General features: G+C 39.1%; 1 protein-coding gene across 1 annotated transcript in view; it reads right to left on the reverse strand.

Moving 5' to 3' along the window:
- LOC132911989 (uncharacterized) overlaps positions 1-26,266 on the reverse strand; it is a 74,388-nt gene that overhangs the window by 7,597 nt on the left and 40,525 nt on the right. Inside the window, exons 2-12 of the mRNA XM_060969052.1 lie at positions 24,320-24,411; positions 10,803-10,958; positions 7,225-7,414; positions 5,880-5,947; positions 5,015-5,179; positions 3,469-3,638; positions 3,154-3,345; positions 1,862-2,458; positions 1,376-1,577; positions 704-908; positions 476-605 (exon numbers count right to left, since the gene is read on the reverse strand). Of these exons, the coding sequence (XP_060825035.1) occupies positions 476-605; positions 704-908; positions 1,376-1,577; positions 1,862-2,458; positions 3,154-3,345; positions 3,469-3,638; positions 5,015-5,179; positions 5,880-5,947; positions 7,225-7,414; positions 10,803-10,958; positions 24,320-24,411 (2,167 nt within the window). The remainder of the gene's footprint in view (positions 1-475; positions 606-703; positions 909-1,375; positions 1,578-1,861; positions 2,459-3,153; positions 3,346-3,468; positions 3,639-5,014; positions 5,180-5,879; positions 5,948-7,224; positions 7,415-10,802; positions 10,959-24,319; positions 24,412-26,266) is intronic.

The raw sequence follows: 26,266 nt of genomic DNA on the forward strand, positions 1-26,266 counted from the left end.
TTTGATATTCTTCGTGGGTTTTTTCTGCATCTGTTGAATACGTTCCGCTATTTTCGTGCCTAATTCCGTCCTAATGGAATTTTTCCTTGCCTGACCTTCTACAGACGAAGGCTGAGCAGATTGATCAGATTCAGAGATGTCAGGTTTCCTATTACTCACACTCTGATCCATATTGCTAAGCAACATCGACTTTCTCTTCGCGATGCTGTTGCTGCAGTTAATAGCGTCTGGGTTAGTAGTTGATATCAGATCGGTTTTAGTTATCTGAAGCTTCTCTTTTGGCGGCAGATTGTCGCTGATCGTAAATATTCTATCTGAGTTACGAGAATTCTCTTGTCGAGGTGAAAAGAAAATGACCACCCTTTCGTAAAAGTTTTTACCGAGCCTGTGACTCGAATTCGCCCTGCGAGCACCGCGCGACGAAAAGGCATGCGGTTTGCATTTCTCTGTAACACGGTCGAGACTAGATACGTACGTTGACATCATGCTCTTCTTCCAGTGCTGGCCAGGATTTCTCACGTACCAAACACCGAACGAGGACAGAGCGATCATCGGTATAATCCCCAAAAAGATAATGTACAGGGCCATTATGAAGTCGTTCCTCGCTGTAACAAATACACGATACGAAACAGATTAGTTTTCATGGGTGGTAAGGTCGATGATATTGTGCTCGGTTGCGATAAATTGAATAAAATTGATTCACCATTCGGATCCTCCGCGGGACCGCTGTCCTCGGAGCCGCCCACGCCAGGTTGAGTGCAATCAGGTGGCCGGAAGCCACGATTGCAATGACAATGACCGAGACTATTGCACACTCCGTTGCCTCCGCAATTATTAGGACATGCTTTCCCTCCGGATACGGAAGCACGCAAATCGGCTACCGGCATACATTTTTGATTCACGCACATCTAAATCGAAATCACGAAATTTCAGCGTTACAATTCACGTTGGAAAACATTTTATAGTAGAGTCTTCGATAGCCGAACTTTCACTACGCTCTAATATACCAATCTTCTGCTATTCAAACTTTCTTTTATCTGGACTGAATGTCTGCTAGTAACAGACACCATTTTGCAACGCTCTTGTAATTACAAATATTGTTATTACATGTATGAGACCTGTTCTTATATATGAGAAATAGAGGGGAGAAATATAACAAGTCACGTCTTTTGTCTTTTGTAGGAAACTAATTTTTGAATTCAAGACATTGTTAACTGGTTTTATATCACAAAATTTGTTCTTTGATTTAGGGCTTAAATATATGCCTTTGCTGTCTATACATCCCCAAATATTTTGAAAGTATTCATTTTCATAACATTAGTTATACTGTTACTTTTATATAAAACTATTTGTTGCATTATAAGTTCTCTATTACCTTTCCAGGTGCACACTTTGCGCCATCTGGAGAGAGACCAGGATCCACCTGATTCAATCCTAGGTCCACAATAGCCGAACGACAGGGTATGATCTTCCCTCCAGTATTGATAAACGAATGGCTGAGAATCGCCACAGATTCCATACCGAATTCTAGTCTTTCGTTCAGGTGCTTACAATGTAGCATTCCACACAAAAGATTTCTAAAATAAAGAAGAAATCAAGTTCCATTATTACCAATACAGTCCATACTCTCTTCCTTACTTACAGACATTCTATAGAGATATTTTATTTATTTCATTTCGAGACGCAAGAAAAGCGTAGTCCTATTATGTTTCTCTTTTTCCTTTTCCCTACCACTTGTGTTCTAAAAGAGAACGGACCTCGCTTTTCTTCCATCTCCAAACGAAATAAATAAGACATTTTAATGAAGAACGTAACATAATTCTACCAAAAACTGGAGGAAAGAAAAATCATCTTGTCTTACTCGTCGGTACACTTGACGTAGCTAGACTCGATTCGATTGTAGCCACAATTGCCATGCTTCGTGCCTTTATTGTTCATGTCATAGCACTGTGCGTCGGAAGAGGTTCCAGTAGGTCCCCATAACAGCTTACATTGGTCATTATGAGTTCTGCAAGAGCCCTGGTAGCAGAACGCTTTTCCCATGCTGCATGGTTCGCCGTCCATCTTAAACACGTCCACGGGACAATATTCGCTCTGGCCAGTGCAATATTCCGGCAAATCGCATTCGTGCTCGGCGCTTCTGCATTCGGTGCCTGCTGATTTCGGTCTGCAAGTTTTTAAATCGCAACATTCGCCGGTGGCGCAGCTCGCATTACTATGCAACATGCAGGTGGTCACGTTGCAACAGGGATTATCGCAGTTCTCTTTCAGGCCACAGTCGCACTGTTCCCCGGGTTCCACGAACCCGTTACCACAAATCGGGCTATCGAACAGCTTCTGCGGTTTGTTCCTCAAACAATAATCCATGCCGTGCTCGAACGCCAGAGCCAGATGCTCCAGAGAACAAGTGGACCAGTGCGTTGGTCCCGACGAGCCGCTCGACGATGCCATGATGCATCTGTAATCAGATGCAATCGAGCGTGTTTAGACCCCGATGTTACTCTAGCGAAAATGACGGTAATCGTAATGACGCCATCCTGCGAATGCAGATCGATGGCCTTGTTTCACAGAGGACCGACGAAAGACCGTGGGATCACGAGATTCAAACAGCAAATATACCATACTCATTGCCTGATTGACTCGTTCCTTTTTATTTAAATTTTTCTATCGTTGTTAAGACCTATTGGCGTCGTTGCCACATTACTCGCTCTAACGTATAGTTCGCGGAATAAAAGAAAATTGGCCACGTTTCAACATACGAGCCATTGGTCAACTGCGTAAATTGAAAAGTACAGAGAGCGATGTTACGAATGGTGTTGCGAACACTTGAAACTTTACTTTGGAATTTACTATTACTTATGTCGTCTTATAGAGTAGGTCGTTTGTTTCTCGAAAACGAAAGAGAATTTCATTCTGATCGTGTATTTATTTGGTGAAACTAAAGCAAAGTTGCTGCTTCTGAATTCAAAGAACAAGGAGAAGACAACTCTTCTTGCGGAGCAGTAACAGGCTGTCGATGTTTATGTTTCGTAGGAAATTTAAAGCTACAAGAATACGTGGAACGTAAGTTGACGGTATGCAAAAATATACAAAATATACAAAGTAGATTTTTAAACAAAACCAAGCGGTAAATAACAATGAAAATGAACTCACTTTTCTTCGGGACACTCGCAATCAGCCGAGTCGTGTTCCATACCGAAATTATGACCCATTTCATGAGCGACAGTAGCTGCTACTAATCCCACGACGTTCGAGTGATCCATCGAGACACCACCGGAGAATTCGTACGTACATATTGGTCCCTTAAGCGCTTTTCCAACCACGCCTCCTTCGAAAGTGATTCGGCTAAAAATATATTTTATATTTTTACAAATATATGATACGCATGTACAGCTTGTGTCTTATTTTATATTTTTGACAGCAGCTTTCGAAGCATGTCGTTAAAAAATATTTTCGTTTCTGGCTTACGTCAACAGCTGGGCGTTATCGTTCGGCATGTCCTGTACTAGCTTCTCCCTCCTGTACCGAAGGAAATTCGAGAGGGTGGTGTCCCCGTTTGGAGACAACGCTATTTCATCCGCGTCAGACCAAACTTGCACCCCGACTAACGCGATGAATATGTTCAGTGGCATGTACAACTGAAACACGATGAATTCTCGTTTTATAATCGATACATTATTTTAGTTAAAATCTATACTATTGCCTGTATGTAAGTACGTGTCTGACAATTTTCATCAATTCGTAGCGATGGTATTTAAATTTGACCGAAACGTAGAAACGTAGAATGATATAGTTTAACTCTTTGATTGCCAGGTTGGTCATAAATGACCGGCCATGGTTTCTCTTGTGAAGTCACGGTGATCATTTACAATTATTACAATTGTAAAAATTGACAATTAGGGCATTTTGAATATAATCAATAAATAGGAGATACTTTGAAATAAACAGTGGCCCGTTGAACAATTAAACATTTTTAATAAAACATCAATAAAAAACACGTGAGAACAAATCTTGCATCTAACGGTGCACTGTGTTAAAACATTTTAAACATAATGTGGCTCATCGATACAATCTAGACAATAGGTGGCCACCTTTTTGGTCCGATTCTTAGCAATTTTTGATCCTAACTGTTTAACAATTTTTTTATACCACTCTCTGCAAAATTTTCGTGCCAGGTACGTTTGCCCTTCTTTCTTCTGCATTTCGTGTCGCAATTTTTGTCGAATAAATATATTTGACGGCTCTGGTGAATGGCACTGTGTAAAATGCATTGCAAGTGCCATTCTAAAATCTGATACCTTGATTTTTGTGCTTGTTGCTTGTTTATAGAGTATCATCGCGTTTGAAATTGATGTATTTAACAATAACTCTAAAGCTAATTTTATATACCACTTGAGGCTTCTTCTGTGTGATGTAGAATATGCTATCAGTTGATCTGATAAATCTACAGCACATTTTCCTCCCTTGTAATCTACCACTACCATTGGTTTATCACAAACATAATTTTTTTCGCGAACCTCTACCATTTCAGCCAAATGTTTCGTTGAAATCATAAAAATAATCATAATACTGTTTACTAATATCTTCTACACGTTTCAACAATATATTCTGCACGTTTTGCTTACGACGAAATAACGAATTGCAAATGGTTTGTTGAAATAAACGAAGCCTTGTTATAATATGTCGCTATCAACTGTTAGCAAGGCGCCAGGGTGGTCACCCGTGACCACCAATAAGATAAATAGTCCATTGGGGAAGAATGTTATCTTACAGCACGAATTTATTATTATTTTGCCATTATATGCTTCGAATAATAAAAATTCTCCCTTGACGTCCTGAACGAAATGTAATTTTGGCGTGGCAGTCAAAGTGTTATTCATAAAGAATAAGATTATTATAGTTGGTCTCATTCGTAATTAGTTTCTTAATTAAAGCACATATATTTCGCAAAAGATAATCAGGCGTTAGGATATTTCTGAAGAGTAGAGTAAATATTGAAAAAGGCTGTACTAACTGCATTGATAATGTTCGCGATATCCTTGCAATGTTGATAAACTTTGTCCACGTTCTCGTCGAGAGCAATGTATTCCTTTTTATCGATTACGAGGACCAACTCTACGTATCGGGAATGCCTGTTAGCGTTGTAGGGTCCTCGAATCGCTTCAGCCGCTCTCTTGTGCTGGAAGAAAAAAATTCAATTCGAGATATTAAACGAGAGTACAACGATTCAGCCGATCTTGCAGCTGCAATCCTTCGAGTCTTTTATCTTCCAATCGAACTTTCATTCGCTTCTATCGAGAGAAAGATTTTCAATGTTTTAAGGATACTATCAACACGAAGTTACATATTTTCAGAAATTTTCTAATGAAAGAGAAATACGATTTGATAAGAAAAAAAGGCTCACTTGCAATGACAGTACAAACAAGTAATTTTCCAGTAAAAATGACCAATTACCCAGGAAGTTACATTGATCGAGCGTCTAACAGTTAAACTACGCTGTCCTAAGTATTAGAACATTGTTCGTTACATCTATTGGCAAACTTTAACAAATTATATTTTATTTACTATTGTACACGTTAGAAGCTATGATGATAGATTTACAATAAAATAAATAAAAAATAAAAACAGTGAAAACCGTTAATATCAGTAAGTATCCTAACAATTTATGATCGTCAATAAAGCTACTTGTACACTTGAAAAAAAAAAAAGCAAAAAAAAAAAAAAGAAGAAAGAAAACAACAGAAAAGAAGAAGAAGAAGAAGAATCAATTCGACACGAGTGTGCCAAGATCAAGAGTATTCACGAACGTTTCGCAGTTCTAAAAAAAACTAAAGTAATCCTATGATTAGAACAACAGACCTTAAAACAACATATCTTACCCTCGTGGCTCTGTTGACGATCCCGCGGTGTTCATAGTCGAGAACATGGTGCGGCGTTCCTTCGTAACCTGTACCGAACAAAAAACTAAGATCATCGTCTCGGTCGGATTCTTGGTAAAGTTAAGGACAAAGAGAGGAGGGAGCCGGCAGAATCTTGCTCATACATTCGTTAAGACAGTTAAGGAGAGACCAGTCTTAGCGAGACAGGTCCTTCAGGCCAGGAAAGGAGCGCGTGCGCTGCAACGAACCAGGCTAACGTAGCACTAGATCGAACCGGTCTCATCATCCATGAGACTTCCTATCGAGAGCTAGGAAGGGCAAGCATCGAAGGATACGAGGATATGGTATGTAGGAAGTTTAAGATATCCGTGTTACGAATTTGCGAAATTCTCGCAAGATTCCTTGTCGTTGATCAGCGACGAACTGAAATATATTGTGAACAGGGTTAAACCAGGGGACTTGGAAAGTGTCGTAATATCGACGTTTTGGATTTTAAAACGGTTATGAAGAACCTTTACTCCGAATAACTGTTACGTAGAACCGAAATACCCAACATATTGTCTGTTCGGTGACGTATGTGTACGTACACGTACACTACCGTGCGTAAGTATTTGTACACTTGGTGCAACTCGATCAAAGTATCCACGTTTCTCTTACATTTTCGACGTTACGATAGAAGAATGTTTTTCTATTGTCAATTCTCCGTTTCTTGCCCTAACTAGGATCAAACGTTCAGCTAAATTGAAACTGAAACAGGGGATATACCTGCATCGATAGAATATTCCATAGTTATCTGTAATAAATAGCTGAAATTTATTTATGAAATTTATTATTAATTTACAAAAACCTATATAAACCTTTTAGATTAGAAATACACGTTCCAAACATTCTAAGATCTTTTAACACTGGATAAACGCTTCGAGTCATTTAACTTTAAGGCGTTTCCTTACAAACGACTTTCATCCACCTTCGATTATAGCTTCTTTGTTTAAACTAATTAACGTCAACTATTGTTTTTGGCATTATCAACCAACTACATATCGTTGCCTGAGGTAAGACCAGAGGCGATGGTTAAATTAAACAGCTTTATTCGAAGTAAGTTTTATACATTTGCTATTATTTGAGAACGTGCAAATACTTATACACGTACGGTAGCATATATATGTGTGTGTGTTTACATACGTACATGCATCCCGAATAGCTTGCCAGGTCTGTCCTCTTTTCTCTATTAAGTGTCTTAGTACGTGCGAACGGGAATGTACATAATGGACATGGATTTCATCATTTGCCTACCATCCATCATTTTCATCTACCATTAAAATTGCATTAAGATTGCGATAATTACCACAAGTATGATTGGCAACCAGATCGCTGTGCTTGTAGACGTAATGCTGCGAGTCCAAGGATTCTTCTTCCGGGTGAATGTGGTGCAGGTTCTCGCCATCGAAAACGACACCACGCAGCCCTCTGCACGTAGACACCGCTACCCAAGAACCAGGAACGTCACGAACGCTACCTTGATAGTGGCATAATTCCTGCGAATTTCAATGGAACATCGATTTCGTTAGTGTTGGCCCTCGTCGATTGTCCGCGACTGTTCAAATTCTGGAATTGGCACGAACGGCCCAGAGTTAGCTGGCAACTTCCGGCTACCGTTTACAAAGGATCGTCGCGATAAAAAGACCTGCGATGCAAATGCGAACGGATAAGAATTTCAGTCAAAGTTTTGTCAACGACGACGGGGAAGAGGCTGGGATTAGAAAGGAGCTGAAGAAAGGAATGGAAGTTGACGCGGGCGTTACATTTTAGCGATGCAGGAAGTAAAGGCGAAAAGTTAGACCGCCGCCTAAGAAGGATTCTCATTCGTCGGTCCGGACGAATATCCCGGACGTGCAGTGTTCAGCCGTGCGTCCGACCGGTACAAATATAGTTGGCCCAGATTCCCATTGGACCAGCCATTTTTTCCTTTTCCTTTTGTATCTCCACTTTCCAAACAAGAATTCGCCGCGCGCGCGCGATTCCAAGAGCAAGCGTCATCAGGAACATGCCTCTCGCGGAAAAGTGATTTATCGGGCGATTATCATGAAATTAGCGAACTGTTACCGTACAAAAGCATCCGGATGTTTGCCTATTTTCGACCAATCGTATTTCAATTACAAAATTGCGGAGATAATATAATTGCGATGATTTTACTTTTTATAATCGTCACAGCTACGTATATAGCGTTAATTGGTTTTTGAAAATCGACATGGAATAATAAAACTGGCGTGCACAACTGCCAGGCCAGAGAATTATTTTCTCACTCGATAAACTCTTTATCCTAGGTTTTTTTCATTTTTTCATTGTATTGTAAGTCGGATTAAGAAGCGTCAGCACGATCAGTGATATTCATCTGCTATGAATGTGGCACTAGATATAATAAATAGTAAAATATATCGTCGCTACGTTTTTTAAAAGATAATTTAGGTTCATGGTACGCTGATTTCACAATACAAAGACCGCAGGTGTAGCTTCCAAATACCAATTTATCCTTCACTCGGAAATACACATACACTGGTCCTTTAATTTACGCGGCGCTTCATTTACGCCAGTCTTTTCTTTACGCGGCAGTTTTTACGCGGCTAGTCGCGTCAGTACTGTATACGATAAGGATAAAACTATATTACGTTGCGCTATCTTTCCTTTCGCGCTGATAGACGTTATTTACACGATTTTCATTCGCGTAAAACGAATCCATGTAGAACGGATACTACGCGTAAATTGAGAGACGGGTGTACTATTGCTAAAAATCGATCAAAGCCTCTAGATTCTTAGGTAGAGTAGCGTAGGTTCACTCGTGTCTCCTCTCTCGAGGGAAAACCTGGATTTCTGAAGAGCGAAATTTTATCCAGTGCAAACGTAATTTCACCAAAGTTTCTTTTTGCAACGCGAGAGGGGGTGGAGAAGCGAGACAAGAACAAAGGGCTATAATTACTGGCGTTTCGAGTGCGAAACCTCTGAAGAGCGTTCTAACTAGTTGAATTCGCAGAATTTCCCCCATTTAAACGACCGAAATTAGCTCGTCCGTTTGGCCGCGACTGCGAGGGCAAATAAAACCATAGAGTGTAAGAGAGAGAAAGAGAGAGAGAGAGGCAACTGGACGTGCCAATTCATTTATTCAATTGCATAAAACGTGGAACGGACGAAAACACGCAGCGCAACGAACTCGACTATACGCGGCCGACCGATGTTTTATTCTCGTTCATTAACCGTAAATAACGTGACACGGTAAAAAATTTATATCAATGTCGGGTGTTTGAATCGTTAAAAAATGTCGACAGCCATTTTTCTTCCTTTCCGCGCATCGTATATCGAGGGAAGGCCGTTATTTCCCTCGCGTGATTCACGAGGCGAACGCGATCCTAACGGAACTGGCAGAGTTACGACTCTCTTCGAAATGAACGAATAGGAAACTTACCTCGAGAAAACGTTCCTTTCTTTTTACGATTTTTGGTAATGCGCCGTTTGCAGCAGAAAATGTTATAAAAGCAACCACACGATTTTATTCGATCTTTGTAACGAAACATCCCATTTTAGACAAACACTTTTACACTCAGGCAATGGCCACGGTGGATGTTTGCCAACGAGATCGATCGTATCAAAGGCCGACAGATGAACCGCAGATTTTTACACATTCGTGCAAAATCCAAAGAAACAAAAATGCATACAATATACGACAAAACTATATCACATACCTACAGTAGAATATTCGTTACGATTTCTAATAAGTAAAACGAATCTTTAACTTCTATCTCTTTTATCATACCCATAAAAATATAAATTTTCATAGAAATACGAGCTTCACTGATAAACGATGAAAAGGTTGATTTCATATCGAAACATCGTAAAATATAGCATCGTCCCTAAACGAGCTGTCCCTAAACGAACACGATTGTCGAGTAGACAGCTCCTTCGTGAAGATTAGTTAAAGTCGGGAACGTTTAAAGAAAGGATAAGCGTGAGTAACGTTCGAGTTCGCTTATGCTGTGCACGCTACTCGTCAACGTTATTTAAGAGTGATCGATACTCTCGAAACCGTGTCCGTCTATAGCAGGGCGTCCTGTACGGTTGGACAGTGAGTCAGCGTTATCGATTCCAACATTCTTTGCACCTGTATACTTGGCCAACGATCTCGTTTCCAGCAACGTTCCTTGAAATTCGGTTGCACATAGTTCGCCCTTAATTATCTCTTCCAATCCTCTCGAGCTGATTCAACGTATTGAAGAGCTGATTAATCGTGTCTGCTTTCCATTCGACAGAAACTACTTTTTGCGGATGAATGGACGCTCAATTTGTGATTCGCAAGCTCCAACGGGATACTTTTCGAGATCCTGCTTACTTTTACTGTCACGTATATCGTAAATTGTTTTTAGCTGTCCAAAAATTATTACTTGTATATAGCGATTACTTGATTCGTCTGATTTAATTTATTTGATCTATGATATTTATTTTATTTGTTATAATTATCATTATATAATATCCAAGAATATTATATATGTTCCCCGTGGTTCGGACGATTCACCTGGCTTAGATATCGTCGAAAGTATCTGCAGCCTGATAACATCAGCCGTGCAATTATCCTCGAGCACCACATTAACCGATTTCGAGATAAGAATTCAGAATATTTAGCGAAATAATGGGAACGCGAAATATATGACACGGTAGTGTATACGAAGTAAATTGCAAAGATACAAGCTGAAGTGGAAGGCAAAGAAAAGGAACACGAATCAACGTAGCAATTAGATGAACTCCATTATTACATTTCACGCCTTTCAAGTTTAATAAAAAAAGAAAAAAAACTGAAAGACATTAAAAGTGTTCGATGGAGCTTCGATGATCTGGAACTGTATAGAAAAGCGTGAAACATAGGAGAACTACACTTACCACTTTCGAGGGTGTGTGCACCACGTACGTGCCTCGATGCTGATGACGCTGCTGATATCCAACCGGTACTAGATCGGTGTTCAATCTCAGGTCTAGGACACGTTGCACGCCGTCTAGTTCGAAAGCCACCGTCAGCACGTCAGCGTGTTCGACATCCTGGAAGCAAAGCGGCAAGGACAAGTTAGCGTAATGGCAATGCGCATTTTCCTATCGCGAAACCGCGCGTTTCCGCGCGAACACCCGATAAAACTTCTTCGAATCGGTATTCGAACGCATTATAATCGCTTCAAAGTTCGACATTATGCACCTGTTGCGCGGCACGACGTCGAGAGCTACCGGGATCGAGATAAAAGAAGAAACACATCGCGATCGCGTGGAAATGGAATCCGCCGGAAAACCGAGCCAACGGGCCAATTAGCTTCGATCGCTGACCGACCAGTTTACCTAGCCGGAAAATACTTTCCCCCGTTAACGATCTCCAGATTCAACGATCCGACGATAAAAAGCTATTATTTCGATGTTCCATGCGCCACTTTGCTTTCTAAAAGCCAGATTTCCCCGGCCTATACAACGAAGAGCGCAATTCGCGACGTAACGCCAGATCTTGCATAAATTACTCTTTCTTGCTATTAACATTTTCCGTTATTTATATCTGTACGCAACAGAAACGGTTCGCATAATTGATGTTAATTTAGGCAATTTTTTCAAACTGTGAAACTTCCTCTCTTAGCACGCGAGAATATAACATAGAACTTTCTATATCCGATTTAACAAGCAGGCAAAAATACACGGATAATGGAATTTTCGAATACTATTAGGTCGTTCGAAAAGTTTCTTTCGTTTTATAAGGAAACAATGGATGCACAACATTTTCTGTTTTATATTATTTTATCGAATCACGTATGATCCATTTTGTTTGATCAAAATACAGATCATAACGTTCGACAGATTAGGTTTTATGTTTGTATAAACCAATCAAGAACTCTAAGATCCTTAATAGATGCATCTTGGTATGTTACCAACGAAACAATACATCGCGGCCTTAAGACACACACAGTTAAAGAAGAAATATTCAAATTCAGTAACAGATAATATAAGAGTTAACAATCAACAAAACCCATTAGTTACCCAATTACTTGACACTACGGATCAGATCCGCAGACTAAAAGACAATACCCTTTAGATTTAAGCATTAGATTCAACTAGAATCAAGCATATTATAAACTCTTATAATCCAAGTTATAGTACCACGCCAAAATAATTTACTTATAATTCTCAAAGAGAATTGATTGTAAAAAGCCTACCAAATAAAAAAAAAGAATGTTTATATAAAGATGCATCGTTGTAAAAGACATGTCTGTAAAAGAAAGACACTTTTCAGACAACTTAACACCAGAACTACCACACCAGTCAAATCGTCTGGTTTTACAATTTTATTTTAAAATTCATACCTCGTGTTATATTTTTTTCCGCAATGATGTAATGACTTTCGCAACGGTAACTAAAAAAATAATATAATGAACTTTATTTTGTTTTTTATGTATTCAAACTGAAAATAATTTTGTATCAAGGCTACTTATACCAATACCAGACAAAATAACTGGTACTTGTCAAAGTGTTAAAGGGTCCTGCAATCTGTTTTTTAAATTTTTTAAATTTTTACTGCGTATCGTTCGATATGACGATATCAGTTACCAGGAAAATTCCGGGTCGATCGCTAGATCGCTAGATGCTAACACTAGAAATACCACACCAGTGAAAATGACTGGTTCAACGATTTTATAAATGAGTCAACCCTCGTTTAGGGATCATGATCCCAGATGGATTAATAATACCAAAAATGTACTACATAACGTGGAATTCCTTCTGTAAGAAAGTAATGAATCAATAAATATAAAAGTATTCTATTATTACGTATTTTTTTAAAGACTAGTCATTTTCATTAGTTTTGGTAGAAATAGCTTCGTGTTAACTATCGGTAGTTCTAGTGTTAATAGAAAGTCCACTCTTCTCGTATTAAATTTTGTTCATCAAAATACAGATGACAGAAATTGTCAAGTTTCAATATCTAAAGATCATATACTTTTAACGCAACGTAACTCCGCAGTTGACCCTCGGCTGACTGAAAATTGATTTTTATTCACGAGCGTCAAATGTCGGATCTCCGTCGCATGCCCGAACTTTCTTTTTTTTTTGTGTGTGTGTGTGACCGATTCGCGGTTGAAGGTGGGACGAAAAGTCGACCGGTTAAAAAAATTTATATTCTCTACAGCGATGGAGCTCGAAGTCGACTGGACGGGGCTAGGCGCGTCGAGCTTTTTCCGACGAGTGTTTACGCGCGCGTCGACTAGGCAAATGAATTTACGAATCTTGTTTGCACCGTGCCTCGCTCGAATCCATCCCATGTTTAATTTATAGGAAATGCGTGACAGCTCACTTTTCCACGAACAGGAAATATCCTATCTTCGTATCGAAGATACGCGCATTATCATTGTTGACATGCTGATGGAACGGAAGTAGTCTTACGAAAATGAAAACGATTTAAAAAAGAAGTGGTAGGAAAAACGAGATAAATTATTCTACGTACTTTCGTTTGTTTCGCTTAGTGATCGCGAAGGGAATATTTAGATATGATATTTGATATAGCGCACGTGTTTCGGAAATGAGCAATGCCACGATTACGACGATCGATATCGAGGAAAATACAGTGAAAATACAACGAACGGACGTTTATATTTACATTTCAATATTTCGGAAGATATTACAAGGAATATGAATAATTTTCATAAACAAAATGAGAATAATTTTCATAAACAAAAATACTACGAGCGACGCGAAGAGGTCTTGAATTAGGAAGCTGAAACAGTGGGAAAGCATGCACTGTATACAATGTATATACACGTGAATGTAATGTATAAAATTTAAATAAATTATTATAACTCGTGTTTTTCATTCAAGAATTCATTTTGTTCTATTAAAGTCGGATAGTAAATTTATGTTCGGGAATAAATTATCCACAAATACAGATATGTGCTTCAATACGTGTTACATCGAACTGATCTTGAATACGATGTTGAATAAATACTCGATGGTATTGAAGAACGCGTTAACATGCTTTAAACCCGAATTTAAAAAACAAGACAACTTGGATAATTATAATCTATGCTTGGAAAAGTCGGAAAATAAAAAAGGTCCGAAAATGATTTCTTACATTTTTCTCTCTATTTTAATCCTCATTTTTTGTGTGCTCTTTTTTGTAACATGGCGTGCAATGAAAACCCTTTCCCAGGTCAGGCTACGTTTCAGATATTCCGAGCACGGTCGGAGGATGCAGCCTGGATCGAAGATAGATGATCCACGGAATTCTACCGGCGTGGATTCTATCATCGTCGTTGGACAGTTAGCAATCCATACCTGGCCGATTGCCAATCTGGGAAACATTTCTCGATATTCCAATTGCTCTACCGCCATGACCCGTGCTCGTTCCCTGTCGATATCGAGAAACTAATGTGCAAACGGGTCAGGCCTTTTCCACGATTCTCGCCGGCGCAGGTCTTTTTAACCGGTCCATTAGCAAGTAAAACTAACAATGCTCGGATCAATTTTCTCAATATCTCTTTACGCGGCTATGCCTCATTCAGGTTGACCGATTTATTCGAATTCAAGCTGCTAGAGTTTGAATAATATAACTCTAAAAAGGAATATGTAACGAAACCTGAAGAAGAAAAAGGCAGTGCAAGAGACGAAAATATTCGTACGGTTGATTTATTGCAGAAATATTGGGTTGGCAACTAAGTGATTGTGGATTTTGTCATTAGGTGGTATTGACAAAATCCGCAATTACTTAGTTGCCAACCCAATAAAAAGACAAACATTTTCTATGTTCTTCGATGTACTCGAATACATGTCACTGATCTATACACAGGCACCTACGGAAGTTAACGCATGTACGTGTGCATAAACCAAATACCTGCAGACATCACGCAGCGTCAAAACAATATCAAAGGAATTTTGATTAAACGGGAACTAGGAAGCTAAAAGTTCATAAAGAGTAGGTATGATATTTTAGTAAAATATTTAAAGCTTTAAAAAAGAAAGGAATTCGATTTGTTGAAACTATCCTTAGTGGCACATATTATTGGGGTAGAGAAAGGTCTTTCTGGGAGAAAGCAGAAGATTGTGAAAATAGTTGGCACGATATTTTATACAGCAAAAAATTTGAAAGAAAGAAATGAAATAGATCTTTCGAAATTACCAAGGGGAACTCTCTTGGTAACTTGTATTATTGAAGCAGGAAAAAGGAGTCCCTAGGGAGAAATCGCAAAAGCTGGTTAAAGGAGAGGGATTTCGTGGAGATTCTCATAAAATTGATCCTCGCGTCTCGTCCACCGCGCCCACCCAACTATTGTCATGGAACTGTGTTTCCACGAAATGTCCTCCATAACGCTGTCCTTGATTGCGTTCTCGTTTTGCAGGAAACGAGCCGGGAACACGGAAGGTCTCGTGACCGATCCTTTTGCCAAAGTATTTTTGCCACGAGGAGCGCCGTTCCGTCCCATTGTTTCCAGCGTTTCCGCCTCAAAGGACGTGGTTCCACGAGATTCTTCTTTCAACTATCTAGCGTTCAACTGCCAAACCAACAAGTTGACTTTGCGCCTGTACTTTCGCGCAAATTCTATCTACCGATGCGTAAATTCTTGTTAATTTCCTGTTACGTAATTTTTATAAAACCTTCTTTAATCGTTGGCTGTGTAACATTTTTCAAATAGAGTATAACGATCGTAACTGCGATAGTGGACAGTGTAATTTGCAGAGTCAGCGTGTGATCATTGAAACACACTAATGACTCATTATGTGATTTTAATCACGCGATGTCTCGTTTCTTCGATTACCGTGGTGTAAGCGTTAACCAATAGTCTTTATCTGTTTATCGATCGTCTGGAACGAAGCTCGAGGAAAAATATCTCATTATTTTATCGTGCGACTTGCTTTATCGATAGTTAACCTTTAGAAGGCAAAGACTGGATCGATTTCGTTTCATGCACATATTTTACCTTTATTACATTATGATGCTATATTTGCACCACAAGTATTCAAACAGTTTCGTAACTATTATTTAGAAATTCACGAAGAGCCGAGCCTAATTAAAAAATAAGACTGAACGTAATCTATAAACGTGTGGAACGTCGAACTGTACGCCTTAATCGTAATGCAATAATTTAACACTTTGACTGTCACGCCAAAATCACATGTTTCGCTCAGGATGCCACGAGAGTATTTTTATTATTCGAAGTATATAATGGCAAAATAATAATGATGATGATATAAGACAACATTCTTCCTCAATGGACCGTTTATCTTATTGGTGGTCACGGGTGACCACCGTGGCACCTTGGTAACAGTTGATAGCGACATATTACAACAAGGCTTCGTTTATTTCAACAAACCATTCGCATTCGTTATTTCATCGTAAGCAAAACGTGCAGAATATATTGTTGAAACATGTAGAAGATATTAGTAAACAGTATTATGATTATTTTTATGATTTCAACGAAACATTTGGCTGAAATGGTAGAGGTTCGCGAAAAAAATTATGTTTGTGATAAACCAATGGTAGTCATAGATTACAAAAGAGGAAAATGTGCTGTAGGTTTATCAGATCAACTGATAGCATATTCGCATCACATGGAAGAAGCCTTAAGTGGTATATAAAATTAGCTTTAGAGTTATTGTTAAATACATCAATTTCAAACGCGATGATACTCTATAAACAAGCAACAAGCACAAAAATCAAGGTATCAGATTTTAGAATGGCACTTGCAATGCATCTTACACAGTGCCATTCACCAGAGCCGTGAAATATACTTATTCGACAAAAATTGCGACACGAAATGCAGAAGAAAGAAGGGCAAACGTACCTGGCACGAAAATTTTGCAGAGAGTGGTATTAAAAAAATTGTTAAACAGTTAGGATCAAAAATTGCTAAGAATCGGACCAAAAAGGTGGCCACCTATTGTCTAGATTGTATCGATGAGCCACATTATGTTTAAAATGTTTTAACACAGTGCATCGTTAGATGCAAGATTTGTTCTCACTTGTTTTTTATTGATGTTCTAATAAAAATGTGTAATTGTTCAATGGGACTTTATATTTCAAAGTACCTTCTATTTATCTGGTATATTCAAAATGCCCTAAATGTCAATTTTCATACAATTTTTACAATTCTAAGAAGTTCAAGCATTCCGATCAGCAATGACCACCGTGACGTCGCGGGAGAAACCGTGGCCGGTCATATATGATCAACGTGACAGTCAAAGTGTTAACTTGTTGGTTTATACTTAAGATCGAGGCTTTGTCGTTTAACAAGCTAGTTTAAACAAACAGGAAAAAGGAGAAGAACGGTAGTCTCGAAAATAGTCAACGAATGACGATAAATTCTAATCAGATTACTTTTAAACATTTACCACAGATCTAAACTTTCACGATGATCAGACGTCTTGTATTTTTGCTTGTGATTTTTCGAAGTTCAATCACGTTTATATCAGTACGTTACGTTTTCCTCGATTTTTTCGTGAACTTTTCAATTCTTTTAGAGAGATATTTGCAGAACGTCGTTTCGTTAAATAAGATGAATCCATGAAATAGGCTTAGAAATCGGTTATAATTCTTTTCTTACTTTAAAAAAATTTTTTTTGTATTCATTAAATATATATAAAACTATATCTCAAAATTCAATAACTTCATTTCTTTCTTCCTTTCCTAAAAAAAATCACAAAAGACGCTGTTTTAGAATGTTCTAATTCGGGACACCTCCTTAAAGCGCGCGGTCTACCGATACAAAACCCGGGAATCCGAAATATGCAATTTTTCATTGTAGCACTGAAAAATGTCGATATTAACGCACGTTATTCGATACCGCGATGGCAGGAAGCACGCCATAACCAAAGCGGATTTATCGCGTTAATTTTGAAATAAACACCTGGTGGCGAGAGGAATTGCAATTAGCGTGGGCAATCCCGAATGCGGTTACCGTAGTGGTTAAACGCGAGAGAAGAATTAGGGAGGAGGGTTAACGTTAGGATTAACGAAAATAATTCAAAGGTGAATCGCGGCCGGCGCTTGCTAATTGTTACGGCGATAAGCCACGCGAAAGACGCGTTAATTATTCGAACTGACGGGTTTCTTGGAAATTCGGTTGGTTAACGAGCTCGTAGCGAGCGTGCACAATGTACGTAACGTACAGAGGGGCTCTTTGTAGGTGCTGTATAGGATGAAAGGCATCTTTTAATCTCGCCTCGGCGACTAGGTCGACGGTTAGAAGAACATAGAGGATGAAGGAACTGGCGTTTCCGTGTCCTAGAGGCCCCTGAGACCGGGGCAAAGGAACCGCTCTACGCTTCCGCTAATGATTAACGTAATCCACAAAGAAATTTCCATTGTGCTCTAGCAAACGTTCTCGGTTTTTCAGTCGGCCACTTTGCACACTTTTCTTTATCGCAGTTGCAAGCTACCCGATAGTTCGCCGGTTCCGTTGAAGGCGAACCTGTTCCTCTGGTTGTTATATGGTGGCAGATAATTATCGCGTGAAGCGGTTGCCAACGAGTTGTTTGCATTTACGATACAATGACTCGTAATCATCGATAACTATAAACCATGACTGTAAAGATAGCTTCGAACCAGTTTATCGTTATTCGTTTAGGATGAACATAGACACCCTTGTTCGTGAGTAGCAAGACCTGTGTGTGTAGTTTAGATAAACCTATAAAGAAAATACCCTGACGTGTGTGTATTAATCCCACACGTGTGTGTGTGGATTAAGCTGGAGATTCACTGAGACTAAGCTAATCCAAGCTGCGCCACGGTAAATCGCAAAAGTTCTTGACACACAGACCCTTCCTATCTGTTTCAAAAGTCGTGACGCCGATTTTACGATACACAACTGATTGGGAGCGATGTTCTTTCGTTTGTGATAGCAGGCGAGAAAAGGATGTTCAGAAGGACGCGACAGACCTCCCCGAGGACCTGGTGCTGCACGATGCGCCTAAGGTCTACGAAAAATTGTTCACGAGGCAATCTCGCGCTAGGCCAAGCTAAATGGACCTTCGAGGCACTTGAACTTGGCTTCGAAACGCTTCCATATATTTGTAGAGAATCAATTTTTCAAGTGATTGGACTAGTTTAGCTTGCCAACGGAAATGGTTCCGTATAAATGCATTGAAGCAAATGCCCTTGGATTGCCTAGCTTGCCAGTGGATCTTCAACTTTACGAAAGTATTCGATATGTATATATTGTGTGCGTTATTCGAAAAATTGAAAGCATTTTCCAGACAATCTAGATCGATGATCGCGATTCGTACGAGATCAGCACGGCGAATTTCTCCTATCGATGCACTTTTTAGTCGAAGAGTTTAGTTGCTTGCAGTGTACACGCTACGGCACAGCAACTACTCTATTTTCCTTTGCGGTTGCAAACTCACGAACCGCATAAAGGGAATCTAAGTATATACACGATCTCCCTTTACCTCTGTTTGCCTCTCTCTTTCGCCTTTCTTCTTGGCATGTTGCATCGTCGATGAGATCATCGAAGCTCGATAAACCAACAGAATTCACCGACAGTTAACCGAAGAGCGTCCTCCATTCTATGGCTATGAATACGTTTTTGTATATTACGTTCGACCGGAAATTTCCTTCGATCGCCTATTATCTTTGCACTGCTTTTTATCCTGGCAATACTTTTTATTTAGCAACAGTAAATGCGACGCGACAATCAAGTTATCTAATTATGGCGATAAGAGAAATTAAATAATAAAAAACACTTCAAAATGCTGCCATGCACACAGTTAAAACAATAAAGAATGCGAAAATAGTTGAAGAGTCTATCGAAGAATTTTCTATCGAAGGGTAATTTTCGCTGCAATTTCCAACGACCACGGAGACAATAATCGCCCAATACATCTACTTTTCTCTGTTAAGGCAAGAGATATAAACCTTTTATAGGAATACGTATTGATGCCTCGATAGTTTTATAAAATTAGAAAAACATCGGCAATAAATTTGGAAAATAATGATATCGTGGTCCTTGGAATTTCTACTTTTTCGACGTCAAATACACGAAACGAAGTAGATCTTCAACTTCTGACAGAAAATAAAAAGTTTCTTTCGTTTTATAAGGAGATAATGGATGCACAACATTTTTCATTTTATATTATTTTATCGAATTAAGTTTCATTTTGTTCTATCAAACTAAAGATCACAACGTTCGACAGATTAGATATAAAGATGTATAAAGATGCGTTATTGTAAAAGACGTGTCTGTAAAAGAAAAACACTTTCCGGACAACCTAATAAATGTTACCACGAATATCAATAGCTTTATTATCGATATTTATTATTAAACGAAATTGCCACGGTAAAAGCAGAATAGAAATAGTCATCGGGTTTCTCTATTACGCTGGGCCACATAATCAACAAACCGTTACGAATTAGTCTCGCGCATCCGATCGTTTTCTCCCGGGAACCATTAGAAAATCGAGATCGCGTGTAATCAGTGAATCGAATGATGCTGGCGCGAAAAGATCAGCTGCGAGTTGCGACGTATGGTAAGCGACCCTACGTAGCAGGAAATTAGATTCGTCGCGGCGGACAGACGCGCTGATAGCGTTCATTCTTCCCCGTGATAACGAGAAACGAGGTCAATTGCCTTACTTCGTTGACGCCGCGAGATCGCTGTTACTTTAGTGTCTGTAGCATTAGGCAACGAAGCGATTCTTCTAATGCCTCAGCCACTATACACGTACTACGATTGTTTCCTTGTTCTCAATTTCTACGTGTTTCTTCTCTTCTCTTCCCTTTTCTTATACTTTCTCTCCCTCTCTGATGGAATTAAAGCAAAACGACTTTCGGCTACTTTGATTCCGTTCGAGTAATCCTAACACTTCGCCTTCTGGATTGCCGTTTCAAACAACAACTCCCGTTACAAATGTATTCCCGTTACGGTCCGAAACTGTTTCAACAATTTTCCCGTGGCAATTGTCTATATCGTATCGTTGTTGAACACGATATAGCGCGGCCGTAAAATCAGCATTAATCGTAATATTAAGAAGAATGTTCTACTCGTTATATTGCAAATGAGATCGCGAGACGACTAATGAGCGTTCGAAATTTTAATCATTTTTACTGCAGCATCTTCGTATATTGTGCTAACAAAATTCTCGTATAATTCCAACGTTTCGTTTTCTGTTCTACACACCGATAACACGTAACAAGAAACGTATGAGCTACTACGTTTAACATATTTTAATGTGCAAATAAAGATTTAACGGGCGAATAAATTCGAAATCAATTTCCTTCCTGTTTACTTCTTCAATCTGCCTTTTATTCGTGTTTCGCGGATTCATAAACTCCAAGGATAAAATCGATGCCTACTTTTACAGGACTGTATCTTCTACCTTTTTATCGGATCGTGGCATTTCGCGATCTTTCCAAACCGATTCATAGCGCACAAGGATTAAACGGAAGCGGCTAAGAGTGTGCCATGTTTGAACACCGGGCGATTTATTTATCTCGGCTGTCTATGCTAATGTTTTCGAACTAGTGGCAAACAGCAAGGCAACGTGCACGCGCATCCAAGTAGTTCTCTCTCTCCGGTGGAACATCGGACAAACTTTGCTTCTCGCTTCTATTGGCTGTGTTTACCTACAGCCGCGCGTATCGTTTTGCTCGACGAGAAGCACCGGAATCGCGTGTAACGTGGAATCGTTGTAACTCTCGAACTGTGCGGAGCACGTGGATGTTTCGATCAACCAGACACCAGACTCTGGCTTTCACCATCCATATACCCACACAGTTTATCTTTGTTCTCTCTCCTTCCAATCGTTTTGCAACTTCCACGTGACGAACTTTTTCCTACCGATTAAGCAGCTTTCGCGTAACAGGTCCGAAAGGTCAAATTTCGGTACCACGTAGTATTCGTTAAAATCAGCATCAGTATTCGTAATCGAGCATTCAAATATCATTGGTAGGCAGTGAATTTTTAAGTACTTATTAGAAATTTGACTGTACAAAATTTTACGACACGAAAGCATCGATAAATATCCAAAGGACAGTGTCTTCTGTAATATAATATTTAATAGGTAAAATAACTTTCTATCGAGGATCTACTTTCGTAATTAAGTATATTCGTAAAAGTATAAATTTGCATGAAATTTGCGTTGATCATGAGTCGACCGTAGATGTTTATGCAAATTCGTATTTTTGTAATTGTAATTTACAAAATGTAGATACAAAAATGTTTAATCCGTTAATACATTATAAATTCTTAATTGTTAAATAAATTGTAAACTGTTGATCTTGTAAAGAGTTTACTTTAAATATTTTATAGACGAAGGGTCCACGGGAAAAGCGGGGTATTTTAATGCATTTTGAGTTTGACATATTTCCGTATGCCCCTGCGTGTGCTTTTTACCGCTGGTTATATCGCATTAATTTTCCCAACTTTACAATAATTATAAGAAATTAAGTTGCACAGGGCATTTTTCATTTCACACGGTTTAACGTGCCATATATTATCTAAAATTACAAGTAAAGGTTGAGGATGATGCAGAATAAAACGAAGAATAAAATGTTTTGATCTATGAGAATATCTATGAGAATATCTGTGAGAAAATATGAAGTTGCAAAATTGTATTTATACCGAAGAATAAATTTTCGTTCTCTGAGAAATGTAAAAATTTCACATTTCTTTCTCCCGTGTACCCTTTGTACTTTCGCCTGGATTCTACGCGTTCTTTGTACCGTCAAATTTCTCCTAAATACGCAAATACCTGCACTCTGATAATTAGTAGCTGCAAGTATTTTTATGTTGTTTGATAGGGATTCGACGATGCTTCGCTCGGTTTCAACCACAGACTATCGTCGTCCATCTACCTCGCGTCGAAAATACTACGGAGCTGTTTCGCTTATTTTGTTTTCAACGCATCTCGCGTTAAGAGGATTCATCGGCTTAAAAATAGCTCGGCACAAAACACATCTCCGGAACAGCTTCGGAGCGAACATGATGCGCGAACGAAAACCGTGATGAAGTCCGTGATGGAGCTTACGACGCGATGGAAGCTCCAGGCTCGGCTTCGTCGCGGTCGAATATCCTCGCCCTGGTGTGTCATCGATGAAATTTCTGCCGCGACCTCTCGTCTCTGTGCGACAGGTAGGTCACAGTTAATGCTGCTATTCTAGATTACGTATTCGCAGTGCGGCGCGACATTTGCATCGAAATTGTTGCAGCGTCGACGCGGCGGCTCGTATCTAGCATTTCAAGTCGGCTGCGTAAATGCAGACATGTGCCCGAGACAGTCACAGCGTTTGCTAATTACTCATCGATTTTTGTTCTTCCCCACGCATAAAATAATTCACGAGAAATCTCGCCGCGATGGTAAGGTTCGATGCAGACGAGCCACTTTTTTCCTGCAACCAAGTATCTCTAAATGGGAATATACAGTGGCTACAGAAACTATCGACCCGCTGTTGTACTTTTCATAGCATTCGTATATGCAATTAATCAGATTCAGTTAAATTTTTGTATGATTTAGCGGTGCTTCGTACGACTACAGAAATTTCTCGCCATGTGGATGAAATGTTGAATTTAAAAAACTCTTTATTGGAAAATTTATGGTATCATTGATACCTTTTGTAGCTGCTGTGCAGGTAACGACGAAATAACGCTGATTGTCAATACGTGTAATAAGTGTGTAATGTGCGTAAAACGTGTAATAGAAATGCAAATAAGGTGACTTTGCAATCGTGATAGAATTGAAAAGGAAGGATATAAATACATGAGCGATTATCGCTCATAATTATTCGAACGATATACTGCGCTTTTACTGTAAGATCTAAATAAGGAACCGTTGCTATTGTTAACAACAATCGAACGATGAACACTGTTTTAATCGTGTCGTTAGTTTAGAAATTGTACGTGACAGGAATTTAAATTACTCCAACAATGTACATGGTAAGTGTAGTTATTAAAAAACGATAGTCCCTGCTTGTTATCTATACGTCAATGTCAACGTTTAAAACGTGATCGTGCGAATGATCGCTCAGAGAAATAATTATCCAAAGAAGTTCATCCTTTTCGAATATACTGTAGGCTGCGTTAAATTGATAACTAAAAAAGATCTCTGTCTCTAGGATGAAATGATTTATGAATCTTTTCCCAACGAAATCAAAATAACCATTGTTTCATTTTTTTTCTAGAACGCTTAAAATGGTCGCACGAATGAGACTATCTTCTAATCATAAGAAAGATAATATCTTTGAATACGAATTTTATGTTCGATAATTTAATAAACGACAACTGAATACGTCTGCAAAACTCATGCTACAACGTGTCACGACAGATTCCGAGTATACAAAGGATTAAATATACTATATATTACATTATATTGTATTACAAAATACGATAAACGTAGATATATTGTGTATATAAGAAAAGAGTGACGAAGCATCGAGAAATGCAACTTACGTTCTCTTTGGTCGAGGAGATGTGCCGCCTGGTCCTGCCGTGATAGACTCGCGGTCTAACCAGCGTGTGCGTGCTGAAATCTGGGGACGGTCCTGCAACAGAGTCGACCAGTGGAAATCGTTAGAGAAATATTCTCTTCCCTTTGTTGCGCATATTTTAACGAGCGGGCGGCGTTCGAAAGGAAAATCGATCCCTCTGTGCGGTGAGCAGAGGATTATAGTTTGCTGGCAAGAGTCCCGCGGGAATGCCCTTGTTCCGAAATTTGCCCGCGGGAAACGCGTCCGACAAACAGCGGTCCGCGTTTCCCGTGCTTCGATGCTAATTACATCGAGAGACAGAGAGAATGAGAGGTCCTTGACATCCAGTCGAACAATGAGCAAGCTCGCTGCCTCTAGGGCCAACTCTAGTTCAATTTTCACAAACGCCACCAACTTTGCTTCCTGCCTCCGTTTTCCCAACTATCGACCGTTCCAACCTTGTCCATTCCTCCACTCGACAGAATTCATGGATACTTTTGTTCTACTTGGTACAGCTGGTAGACAAGTAGCTGTTAGAATCTTTAGTTATAAGTTTTAACTTATAAAGAAATTGCTAAAATGTCTATCCTCTCAAAGTTTCAATCTGTCGGGTAATCAAAAACGTTGTGTCGCTTCTTCGATGACAGAAGATGCGAATGTCCAGAGACATAAATTACAAAGTCTAGAAACTTAAGTCTATTCGCTAAAACTAATTACTCTTAGCTTGATGAAAATTTCTTTTTCGTGATGTTGGATAGTAATTACAGTGACGGGCAGAAGGAAGTGTATAAAATAAGAAGTATAAGAAAAACACTGTAATTTCGAAAACTCATACTTAATAAGAGATAACGAATAAACGACTGTTATCAATATAGTAAACAATTTTTAGTACGAAATTTATCATCTATCAATTTTAATCAATTTTAAACTTTCCTTTATTCGTCACTGTATGTAGTATAGATATGTATGTACCTAGATAGTGGCGAGTATCTGTGTGAAATTAATAATTTTCCAGAAAGTGGAGTCGATTAATTTGCTTTTCAAGGAATTTCTATCGTTGAAAATTTTTCACTGGCTTCGTAGCTACGAGATGTGTTGTACCGTCTGTAATACGTACGTTTTACAGACCGGCGATTTCAGTGGACGCACGCGAATCAACGTAATTTCGTTACGTTTCCATTGCAACCGGTTCTGTACTATACTTTCACGATTACCTTCTCCTTCCGTGCGCGCATCGCAATGGCCGATGAATTCCACGGTAGATTGCGAATTGATCGGAAAATGCATTTAATTCAGACTAGTCTAATTGGGTCGACGCGACGCAAATTCAAAGCCATAATTACTTCCCGATTGTCTAACGGATTTAAAGCTATCCACCTGACTGTTACGGCATTCGATTTGTCGTTAATTTCCTGTTGACGTTCTAGCCGGAAATCAAAACCGGTTACGACGTTGCTGGCCGAATCGTGCGAATTCTGACAAGACTATAATCGCATCGAATGAATCATTCCGACGTCGACACGCTACAGGCTCTCTTTTCCATGTAACCTCATTGTTATTGTGTCACGTCTTTTTGCGATTACGCTACCGTTCATATGCTATCGCGTACTCGTTCTGCGATCAAACGCTTGCTTCCTTTCGATAAGTTGTACTTTAATCCTCTACAAACAGCTGTCACGTCGATAGACGACGAGACGAAAATTTCATGGCACGTGGCTGTCGTTATTGATCGATATCAAGATTCTAACTGGGTTTAAGGGAAGACGAGAATTATTTATGCATAGTCATACACCAAATATATAATAAGCGTTAAATATAGCCCCATGGAATATCGAAATTTATTAATGTAGTGGATAATCGACTGTTTAAATACTTTGCGAATTTCTACCAAGCGAATGTTTGCAATAAATGTCTTGCAGTTTTTATATAT

The sequence above is a fragment of the Bombus pascuorum genome, chromosome 11, assembly GCF_905332965.1.
Source record: "Bombus pascuorum chromosome 11, iyBomPasc1.1, whole genome shotgun sequence".
Classification (NCBI taxonomy): Eukaryota; Metazoa; Arthropoda; class Insecta; order Hymenoptera; family Apidae; genus Bombus; species Bombus pascuorum.